General features: G+C 34.4%; 1 protein-coding gene across 5 annotated transcripts in view; it reads right to left on the bottom strand.

Moving 5' to 3' along the window:
• Window positions 1-12,548, bottom strand: part of LOC141530944 (uncharacterized) — a 140,203-nt gene that overhangs the window by 40,664 nt on the left and 86,991 nt on the right. For 2 of the 5 annotated variants that reach the window (XM_074248342.1, XM_074248343.1), the window contains exon 1: window positions 9,993-10,271. The exons of the other annotated variants lie outside the window; for them this stretch is intronic. In XM_074248342.1, coding sequence (XP_074104443.1) covers window positions 9,993-10,077 — 85 coding nt within the window. In that variant the 5' untranslated portion in view covers window positions 10,078-10,271. Of the gene's footprint in view, window positions 1-9,992; window positions 10,272-12,548 lie in introns of those variants that run through there. 5 annotated transcript variants of the gene reach the window in all.

The raw sequence follows: 12,548 nt of genomic DNA, 5'->3' as shown, positions 1-12,548 counted from the left end.
CTAGTAATATCCAAGCGGCTTAATAAAAAAAAAGCCTCGACCACAGTCATAACCAACTTAAAATCCAGACTATAATCCCCCGAAAGTCGTTAAAACTTTAATTTAAACTGCATACACTAGAATTTTGTTATTCTGTATGATATTTCAGGATGGAAATATTTCTTCTCACATGAATAATGCATTCCGACCATTTACGAATCATTTTCGTTCCATAAAATAATAACAATGATTACGTAGGTAATGTAAACAATACTGTGGCATGTAGCGGCGGATAACATCCAAAAATAACAATAACGGGAATAATAATTTATATTTATATTTTATCCACATATATAAAGTTCAAATTTTCCGGGTGGGATTTAAATTCACGGATCGAACCCAATACAAATATAAAGAGAAGAAGTAATGGATTAAGCGCTGAATAATCACCAATTATATTCTTTTCCGCTAACGTTTTGTTCGTTTATTTATTTATTTAATTTATTTAAAACGTTCTTTCTCTTGAGTCTGCATTGAGTTACTCTATTCATTCCAGAGCGTTCTCTATCGATTGTTCTATTCAGCCCATATAGCATTTTATGGCAAAGTGGCCTCTGCACTGTTTGCAGAATGAGTTTGAAGAGCGGAGGGTTAAAGTATCTGCGGAAAACCGGGAATTCGGGCTGAGATGAGCCGGGCGAAAAGTGAAACGTGAAGTTTAAGCTAAAGAGCCGAAAAAGCTAAAGAAAGAGATGGCTTTTCAGAAGAGAGTAAAATCACTGAGCGATTCCTGCGGCCTAGCTTTCTATCTTCGCTTTTGGTGTATGCTTTGCAAGGTGAGGCTCCTACAGCGTGCCAGTTTCGAGAGAGCTTCAATATACCTCACCATAGTTCGCATACTTTGGGATTGGCACTTTGATCTTTCCTTAAAGTGATAGAGTGTTGCTCATAACGCGGGATCCATTTACTTTATCGAATTTTCATTTCATTTAACTTGGTATTTTAATTGTTTGAAGGTCAGCGCTTAAATAAATTACTGTGTTTACTTTTAATTCAATTTTTAAAATAGATTTCTGATTGAAAAATTTCAATCTAGAGGAAAAATATTTATTTTTTTTACTAAAAAACATTATTAGAGAAGATAAAAAAATTTATTAAATTATTTGCGACTGAATTAATTTTGTTAGAAATGATCAACAATGACAAATTTAACTGTATTAATTATTTCTGTATTTAATTTACTTACATATCGTTTTATTCGAAGAATTTATTTAGAAATTTAGGTCAAATGTCATCTTATTTTTATGAAATTTATTCACTCCAAACGGTCTATTTTTATAAAGTAGGTAATAATTAATAATTACGTTATTTGTTTCCACAGTTGAGTGTTATTAAGACAAATATGCTGGGTCAAAGGTACGCGCTAGAAGCCACGAATTATTTTATAAATATTTTCTTTTTGTAATAAAAACTTTATCGTGTTTTGATGGACAACAGAAAGTAGGAAATTGGTGACATACTTTATAAGAAAAAATTTGATGACTAACGAGCTCTTATCGAGAAAAAATATGCAATGTCATACTTGGTTATTTATTTTTTCTGATAAATAATTTTTTAACCTTGGAGTTTTTTTTTCTAAGCATAATAAAATGTTAGAGGGTAAAAGAGAATTTTTGAAGGTGGGTCACGAACAAAATCCATGGAAGATTTTTTGATTGGGCTAATTTTCATATCAGAATAAATGATAAAAAAAAATAATTAGCTTTATGTTATTATTAATAAGTGAAAAAAATGTTTTTTGCTTTAAAACTTATCTCCTCAAAATTAATTCTCTTGTATGAAGACGATTGAGCTATCATGCGTCTCCTGTTGGAGATTTTTGGCACCAATTTTGATCAAAAAATTATTTATGAGCAGATTTAACTATATCAGGTCATAAATAGAATTATCAAGCTATATTAAGATATTTTTATAGCATTAAAAAATTTTTTTTAAATTAGTATCGAAAGATAAGTTTGTAATTTTTAATATTATTATTCATTATTTAACTATTTAATTTGATAATGTAATAATAATATAAAAAAAGGAGGTAATTAAGTGTAAATAAAAAATTATCTTGTAATTTGAAACGGTAGGTAGACAGAAGTAGAGAAAAACACTGAAGAAATTAAAGAACAAAGAAAAAGCGAGGACAAAATGAAAACCTCTGTAGCATATTGTAGATTTTGTTAAAGTGTATTTACAGAAGTACTGCACATCAGTATAGGTATGTAGGATGTACAGATAATGTATAGATATAGATATGGGTATTGAGTTGTTTCTAGCACTCCCTTGCCGGCCACTGGTTGAATGTTATTCTCGCACTGGCGATATTCCCGACAATTCCCGACAACCGGTGCCTCTGCTCTGGAGTGTGTATTGTAGGAGTACATGACATAGACAGCGTGAAGTGGAAAGTGGAAACTGGAAAGTGGTCAGACAGAAGATAACAGCCGGAAATTAAACATTAAACAAGCCGTAGCTCCAAATAAATAACGGAATAAAAACATAAATGTCATCTCGGGGGTCTTAGTTGCGTTATTTCATTCAATTTGCAATAACAAACTTTATTGTGTATTTTTAACATCCCTCGACCCCGAGTTCAAGTCGAAGTAATTTCCGGCGATATTACATCGCAATTACACGGACTCGGAGTTTTACTGCCGCCTCCATATTATTGCGGCGCTGTAAGTTTCAGATAACGATGTAATTCAAGAATTATTAGAGCTTCCACGCAGTTATATGCATGAGATGGAGATGATTTATCCTTGTATCGTAAATGACGAATCCAGCTCTTTCAGAGGCTGCGCTATCGCAAGCTATCGTTGGTGTTATCACTCGAATTGCATAATTTTGCGGCGCTTCTACCCAGAATCGGGGCCCTCCGCGATCCACGATACCGATCGTACAAATTTATCCCTTGGGAATTCAAATACTACCCACGTAATGTAATGGCCGCGATACACTTCCGCGTAATTGATAACTCGATACATTTTCCTCTTTCCGTTTATGCACACAGACACACACTCTGGTAATTACGTCAAGAATTTTGCGTAATGTTAAGGGCTATGATTTGCGTAACTAATGACTCGATGTTATGCAATGGACATTGACGATGATACTTCCGCTTAATGCTTTAATTACTGTTGTAGTTGCAGTTTTTTTTTTTTTAACTTGCATTTAAATTGAAATTACATTTTAATTCACGGGAAAAGTTTCAAGCAATCAGCGGTTATTAACTTATCGGAGAGGAAATATTCAATTTTTTATTTAGCATGAAATTGGAGTACTTTTTTTTTTTTTAATAATTGATATTGTAATCTGAAGAATTAAAATAAGTTTTGATTATTAGTTTTTTTATATTTGAATATTTAAAACAATGTTTAAATTTTTATTGAGCGTAGAATTAAAATACTTTTTATTTAATCAATTTTATAATTATCAATTTCACTTGGTGGGATTTTTTTATTTATTATTAAATATTGTAAATTGGCTTTACTAATTATATTAATCTTTGATAAATTTTTAATAGAATATAATAATAATTTCTATTCAACCTAGTTTCTCTATAAAAAAAAAAATAGTTTTTACTCTAATTGATAAATTTGAAATACAAGTTATTTTTAGAGTTGGTGAATAAAAGAATATAATAATGAAAAAAATAAACTGCATTAAAAAGGATGTCCATTAAAACATTAAAATAAGAACCACTCAAGTTAATAATTCCGACAAAATAAATTTAAAAAACCCCATTCTCGAATTATATTTTAGGGCTGTAAAATATAATGATAAAAGTAAAAAAGTATATAATATTCTAATGTAAAGTTATTTTAGCAAATATTATCCTTTTAAAAACTAATAGAATTCACGGGTGTACTAATTAATCCCCGACATCGTCCACTTTCGAGGTATTTCCCTACATTAGCACTCCATTTAAATAATCTAAATTTATAATTATAATTTATTTAAATTTAAATAGTGAATAATGTGACTTTGTATTTAAAACATTTGTAAAATGCGCTTCAGTATCGTAACTCGTAACTCGTAACTGTGCCACCACCTAAAGTGTTTAAGTAGAAACAGAGACCTACGGATTTTACTATTTTACTATTTTACTGGCAGAGTATAATAATTACGGCTCTATCCAGCATTCACCATCCAGTTTCATCGCTCCAGCGGGCCTCTGAAATATGACTAAAGCACCGTCTCAAATTTACAGCCAGAAAGTGGAAAAAAAACAAAAGAGTGTACCGCTGCCAGCGCATTTATGCATACACACTAATATACATAGAAATATATAGTGTATAAAGTATGTAATATGTATATATAGTATTAGTATGTACGCAGAGTGCAATTAACCGTAAGACTGCGCCATAGTTTCACCACATTTTCTTGCTTATCTTTTTCGCCCTTCCCGACTTCGACTCCGACTCCCAAGTGTCATTGTATTATCCGACGAAAAAAGTACTTTCCAGCTTTAATAATGTGTAAAAAAGTAACTCGTTGACGTTAATAAGCTAGCGACCGTCGAGCGTACTATGTATGAAAAATTTCATTTACTTCAGTTTTCATTATTCGCTACTTGTAGAGGATCAAATTTTTATTTAAAAATAGCTAATAAAATTTAAAGACTTGTTTTCATTTTTAATAAAAATTTAAACTAAAAAGCAGAAAATAATTTTTAATAAGTTTGAAATAAAAATAATTTTTTTGTTAATGATTTTTATTATTTATTAAAACATAATTAATAAATTACTGTATTGTCATTGATCCTTGATAAGTTTAGAAATCCTAAAATTAATCACAAGTCTATAAAAATGTCGATAAAAAATTTATTTCCATAAATAGACAAATCTAATAAAAGCGTGTTAAAAGACGAGCATCAACTCCGGAGTTGCCTTCATCGCTTTAATATTCTCTACAATAAAAATACCGCCGGGTGGAATTTCGTTCTCCTTAAAAGACTCGGGTAGTCGCGAATAATCCAAAAATATTTCAACAAGGAAACGCAGCAAGCTCTCAGACTTTGAGAGCAAAGGCTCCGTTGAATTTTTCATTTTTATTCTTTTTTCATCTAAGCAGTCGCCTACTTTTAAATATTTTTCATAGACAGCACATACCACGCTCGGAAAGACGAAAAAATTAACCTGCCAGAAGCCGGAGGTAAAATAACACCGTGAATTTATGAAGACAAAGCTAGATACCGAGATAAAGGAGCGTAAAAAGATAACAAGGAAGAAAAAGAGGACGGGGAGGTGGATGAGCAAGTACCCAGCAAGCAAGCAAGCGAGTGAGTGAGTAACTCTCTGAAGGAGACAAATAACACGCCAGTGCCTCGGATAATTAACGTTCAGCTGTCAAACAATGCAAATCTAATTGTCGAATGATTAGGCTCGGGTCAAAGCGTAGATGCCCTGCTTGAAATGATACCGGTGGATCCAGACGAAGACAGAGATGGAGACAGTATCGCAGAGAGAGAGAGAGAGAGAGAGAGAGAGAGAGAGAGAGAGAGAGAGGATTCTCTGACAGAGGAATTCCCTCGGGCAATAGGAGGATATAGAGGACACACGGGAAACAAGTACCAAGGAGGATTACGAGGGTGCAGTGCCAGCGGCAACGTCAGCGCTAAAAGCTAATGGACGATACTCGTGCCTCTGCTGGTTTTCTCTTTTACTTTATTATAAATATATCCAATGTCATCAGCAGTCCGGCTGTTTTCGGTTGTAAGTCGAAAAGCATCTGCTCATCTTGAGCTTGAGCTTCATTGTCGCCGCTAAGGACTCGAAGGACGAAGACACAAGCTAAGAGTTAAATTAACCCTCCGACTCTCTTGTTGCTCCCGACTTCCGACGTCAAAGGAATATTTAATGAATTAAATAAGAGATGAAACGAACGAGACGGCGAAAAAATGAAATAATTCTCGCTGAGCTTATAGAAGGTTGCAATAATTGGTGCGGAGCCTTCGTAAGCTTTAATGTAATTATTAAATCCCATTCGCGGGGTAATTAACTGACTCGGTAGAGAAAATTTAAATTATTGTGAGGAATTAAAAGGACGGGTATTGTTAATATATAGACGGAGCTACGGAAAGGATGGCATGCAAATGAGAGCTTAGAATATGCTGAAGAAACCTCCCATCGGTTATTGTTACGCTTCATTGGTGTATATGCATGTGTGATCGTCAAAAGTAAGTACACTCGCGACTTTGTTAGATTATTACTCTGCTTGATGTAAAAGCCATTTTAATCAGTCGGGATTCGATATGAAAGATTCTGAGTAATAAGTTATAAGTACTCGGGAGTAGAAAGCTTATGTGGATTTTTAATTTTTCGAGTTTGTTATTATTATCCGTTCTGTGTAAAGAGGGAGGGAAAATTTTGTCTCCAAGGTATTTGGATGGCAAAATGGGAATTTTTATAGTTGCTAAGGTCTTGACCTCAATTTGTGCATTTTCAAGGCTTTATATTATTTTTTTTTTTTTGATAGTTGATATATTATAATATATCAAATATTTAATCATTTAATTAAAAAAATAAGAATAAAATTTTTTAAAGGGCATTTTTATATCTATAAAGAAAATTTTGTATTATTAGAAATTTTTTGTCTAATTTTCAGTATTTTTTTAGTTCTATAAATTTTTCATTGAAATTATTTTGAAATAAAATTATCAATTTTAAAATCCAAACTATCTATATTGTGATTGAAAATATTTAAAAATCATTTTGCAAATTTGTTTTATTTACAATTAGAAATTCTCTGCAGTATAGTGACTGCAGGTTGCTAGTTGTTATCATAATAATAATAATAATAATAATAATAATAATAAGACTGTCCCAATCTTACTATACTCTTTCGGTGTCCTGAAATGGGCCCGAAAGGATTTACGAGATCTCGACATCAAAACCCGTAAGATCATTAATATGAATCGGAGCATGCACCCCAATTCATCAGTCGCCAGATTATACCTCTCCCGGTCCATCGGTGGGAGAGGTTTGCAGAGTTTGGAGCGGCTTCACGACCGTTTGGTCCTGGGTTTAACGCACGAAGTTGTCAATTTCACTGCAGACGAGGATGACTTTCTTATGCAAATTGTACATAAACATGAAAATGCGCATAAGGGGTCATTCTTATATAAGGCAGCAATATATGCGGCAAGAACCCTTGGTCTTGGAGAAATAAACGCTCTTATGGAACTCCGAAAGGAGGAATTTAAGAGCGTCATCAGGAACGCCGAGGAAAAACTACTCCTTGGCGAACTGATGGACAAGTCCATGCACAGCGTGTTCTTTAAACACGTGCGTGATCATGGCTTGTCCATCCAGCTGACGTTTTCCTTCTTAAAGTCAGCGGGCCTGATGTCCGAGACTGAAGGGTTCATATTTGCCTGCCAAGATGGTGTCATTAACACTCTTGAGTACCGTAGCAAGGTGCTCCAGGTGCAGCTTCCGGACACGTCCTGTAGGAGGCTTATGCACCTTTTGTCGGCATGTCCAGTGCTGGCGAGAGGTGCATATATCCAGCGTCACAATGCTGCCCTGAGAGTACTGTACTACTATCTTCGTCATTGCTACGGTATTGACGTGACACCAGTGCTGCTTTATTTGCCAGGAGATATTCCCAGGTTGTTGAGAATGACAGTTGCAAAATATATTGGAACATGCCATTTGCAACAACCCGGCGGATAGATCATAACAAACCTGATATTGTGCTCTTCGACAAGGCCACTCGTGACATTTATGTCATTGAGTTCTCGGCCCCGGCTGAATACAACATCTCAGCCAAAGAAGAGCACAAAAGACAAATATATCAGGATCTCCTGTTTGAAATTGGCAAACTTTACCCAGGTTACCGTGTCAAGCTTGTCGTCCTGATTGTTGGCGTCCTAGGAGGGATGAAACAGTCTTTTGTATCCTCACTTGCCAAAGTTCCAGCGTGCTCATCAAAAGCTGAGTTCTTGGCAGTTAGGATGCAGAAGGCTGTTTTACTTGGTTCTCTCCATCTCTTAAGGGAAATGACTCTGGCCTGCTGTGATCACTAACTGCCTTGTTGTGCAGAGTGGTCCAGCAGTAACGGATGGAGCTCAGGCTGGGCCCTCGGAGAATCGGACTCCGGGGATAACCCCCCCTGAGCATTTAATAGCAAAATAATAATAATAATAATAATAATAATAATAATTATTATTATTATTATTATTATTATTATTATGAAATAAAGTAAACAAAAAATGTGTTCTTCATCTTCCAACTTTCAGATTGATGGAGTGAGCACATATTTTTCCAACAAAACTGGCCAGCGAAAAGCATCTGCGGGAAGAAACTGAATACTTTTACCGACTGACGTTGTTTAGCAAAGAACTTTCTTTTATGTTATCTATCTCCTCAAGAATCCGCTCAGCGAACCATAATATAAATAAAATACAATACAATAATGACTAACAAAAAACGTAATTCAGTCCTTTGTGAAAAAAATAATTTTTTTAGCTATAATTTGCCGGTTCGACATGTATAATTTTTTTTTTTAATCATGAGTATGTATATCCTCAGAAAGTTATGTCATTTCCGAGAAATATCCGGGCTTATATTCTACCTCTGTACCTCAGTTAATAAAAGAGAGTATGACATTTCGTGGGAATATCGCCCCGAGAAGTTGACGACTATCCCGACGTCTGTCTTGCAAATATAAAATATATTCAGTGTGTTTTCTTTTGCGTGGATAATACATGTTAACTCAGGTTTGAATTTTTTAGAAATTATTTTTATAAAATAAAAGCCCCCGTTTTGAAAAGAATTTTATGAATGTTTGCTAAAGTACACTGAGAGTGAACTTTTTTAATTTTTTTATTATTTACGGGAGTTTATAGAGCGATCCAATGATCAGTGGAACGTCCACTTTGTCCGTCATTTTTGTTTGATATGACGTCAAATAGAGCCGCCGCGTGGGATGACATCCCTGAGAGAAATTAATTAAACCCGGTTATTTTATTGGTCTCTGAAATAGTAATAAGAGAGAATTTAATCCTTTTTTAGTAATTTTCGGAGCGAAGAAATATTCTATTGAGTAAATGCGGTAATAGAATAACCATAAAACATGAATAACTTTAATTTGTCCTCATCCCGCAACGTCAATCATTATTGCATAAATTTTAATCAAAATTCAATTGCTTTCAATCAATCTCTCGTCTGGATTATTACGTTATAATCATAATAATTAATAAATTTCGTCTATTAAATTCATAAATACCAAACAAATTTCTGACTATAATTTTAATACCAAACATCTTCATATATTTGTTTATAATTATTTGCGTAGGTTTGCGATTTCATTCCAGTGATTCGTTAGCGAGTAGAATTTCAATATCATATTACATAATTAATACCAAAAGTTAATTATTTATCTCCAGTAAATGTTAAATATTTGCAGATGAGTATTACCATGTTGTTTAATTAAAAATGTGGGAGTAAATGTAATAAATATAAAATAAATAATAAAAAACAAAAGAGCCATTTGTTTAATGAGAATACGGCATTAATTTATTTCTATCACAGTGGGCATTAATGAAGAGCAAAAAATCCGAATAAAAAGCTGTGATCTGGCAAAGTTCAGCGTTGCGTGTGATCACATCCGACAAAATATATCACGAGCGTCACGCGGGCTTGCAATTCAACAATTCTTCATTATTTTACTCCTCTTTACTCTTCACATCTCACTTATCAGGTGTCACTACGGGGGGATGCATGCAAAAATAATGTTCATGGGGATTAATCTGAGAAGAAAGTCACGCGACGAATCACACCGAGTATAAACTTTAGCTCGAACGCTTAAAGCTGAATAAATAATCCGGCTAGTGTGGAAAATAGAGGGAAGATAAGGATAAAGATATCTCCGGCAGATTTGATTTGAATAAACCTTGAGAGTTTCTGGAATAATAATTTGTTGACAGTGTTGATAGCAGATGTGGAGATAATTGGACTTACCGTCAGCAAGACTCGACTCGGCTGTTAAACTCAACCCAATAAAACCAACGATCATCCAGATTAACAAGCTGACACGCAAATTCATTTTTCTGGTAAATCTGCGGAAGCCCTTGGATGGACCGTGACCACTTTCCCGGGAAATTACTTCATTGGTAACGCCTATCTTTGTCCCTTTGGTGGTTAAAAACTCTAAAATAAACTTTGTTTACGTATCACTGAAGCGTGTGTCCGAACTACAACGTGGTGAGGCGGTAAAGTCCGTCGCGGATCGCACCAAGGTGGTAGTCCAACGGTTACTGACAGAAACACGACGTGAACGCGTGTAACCGCGCAGGCATACCTCGAGTTTCTCACCCCTGCTTGAGCTTCCCACCACCTACGCGGGCTTATGAACAAGACTACCTCCACGAGTCTGAGTATTTCCCATGCCGTATACTGTTACTGTTATATTCCCAATTCTGGATTGTTATTGTTATTACTTTGTTTTGAAGCTCATGTCCATTAATATTGTTATGTTGTTATGCTCTCCTCGCTGGTTGTTAGGTACTAGCTGCTGCTGCTGCTGCTGCTGCTGCTGCTGCTGCTGCTGCTGAGGTTGATGAATATGGTGAATCTAATATTTAATCATTAATGGCCTTGATATGAGGTCCAACTGAGTTTTGCCTAATTATTATGCTAAACATGGGCTCATTAATCTTTAAAAATTATAATGTTTAATTTTTTAATAAAATAAGTTAATATTTTATTTTTTTATTTTAATATGTTTGATACTTTGTATTTATTTTATATTAATTAATTAATTAATAAATGAACCCATTTATCAAGCCATCACAAATTAAAAGTTAATATACAAAAAATACTTTGAATATAAATCAAACAGCACCCATGTATCTGTCATTACTGCAAGCTTGCGCTTCAATACAAAAAGGAGGCTAATTGGAGTATTTCGATTAATTAAAGTAATTGATGCTTGTGACTTGTTACATAGATACCTCATGATTGACGATATAAGACCAATACTGTTAAAATGTTGAATTATTTATTAAAAAAATATATATATATATATATATATATATATATATATATATATTTTTTTTTTATATATATACGTTTTAGTTTTAACATCATAAAAAAAAAATTGAGCCTAAAAATTATTTGTTTTTAATAAATTGCTTCAATTTTACTCTTCAAATATATCAAAGAATTTTTAATTAATAAATATTTATAACAGTAAAAAACATTGCAAGTAATAATAATTTTTTAATTTTAGATTGAATTTAGTCCAAAATTTACACGAATTTTGCGTAAATTATTTTTGTAGTAAAAACAAATTTGTTTTAAATGCTATGGATTTTTTTCTTAGCTAAATTGCTTTGAAATATTGAAGGTAATAAGTTAAAAGCTCGATATCACTATAAAAAAAAAAAAAGAGTATTTTATAGCGAGTTACTAATGAAGCCTGTTACGAAATCCGAGAGTTAAACGCGATTATTATTGTATTTAAATAATAAATAGGCGGCGCAGTACCGACTGCGACTGTGTATGATTATTTAACGTCAGGATTATTGTACAATAATTATACCGATCGTTATTGTGCTCTTGTGACAAGAGTAATGAGCTTCGAGCGTGTGTCTGGCAGTGGTAACGGAAGGTATATATAGGATATATCGAATGTATGCAGTTGGCGGTCTGCGAATAAGGGATGAGAAATAACACGCGAATGGTAGTCTGTATTTGGAGAATTTATCGTCGAGCCGTCCTCGATGAGCATTATCCAGGATCCCCAATGCTGTCACCACTGTTTCCATTATCGGTGACATTATGGGCCTTCTCCGGGGATAGTATCGCTGACACCTCACAACCCCAGCCTCCTGTGTACGCCTCGTACGTGAATTTCCAAGGGAAGCCTGGGAGCAAGCCGTCTGATCCAATATAGTCGCGCTCAAAGGGAAAGCCATTGTCCTGATGCCGAACAACGGTGACAGCAGGATCGCGGGCAGAGCTGATCGAGCACAACAAAGGGAGGATCTTGGTAATTCCAGGCCAGTTGTCGACTAGAGACCACAAGCCTCTGGATCCAGGGGCAGAACTGAAGCTGAAGCTGCCCAGAAGAGGATTCACCAAAAGCTCTCTCTGCTTTTTAACCAACAAATCCTGGCTGGCAGTTTGCTTTTTCATTTCTTAAAGTTTTTTTGCTAAACGTGACAGTATTGTGTGGAGACTTTGCGATTCACTTTGGACTTGGGAAACTCCAGATCTTAGAACCGTCCAGCGAAACCGAGGATGTTGGACGTCGATCCTATAATGTATTCCGAAAGTCTTTTTAAATCTGTAGAGCCATCCAAGTTTTCTTTACAGTCCAGCAACAGAATTGGAACCAACAATTGAGGAAAACGTGGGTTGAGTTTTCATAAAGAATACACAAACTCCTCACTATATATTTGTTTGAGTGTAGGTGGGTTTTTATAAGGATTGCGGATAATAGATTGAAGAAATAATTGAGTTATTTTTTTTTTTCTTATTTTGTAGTGAACAAAAAAATTTCAAAGCTTTTAA

The sequence above is a fragment of the Cotesia typhae genome, unplaced genomic scaffold (assembly GCF_013202065.1).
Source record: "Cotesia typhae breed Kobodo isofemale line unplaced genomic scaffold, CoteBio_Ctyphae contig_5, whole genome shotgun sequence".
NCBI lineage: Eukaryota > Metazoa > Arthropoda > Insecta > Hymenoptera > Braconidae > Cotesia > Cotesia typhae.
This window is presented reverse-complemented; position numbering and strand designations above follow the sequence as displayed.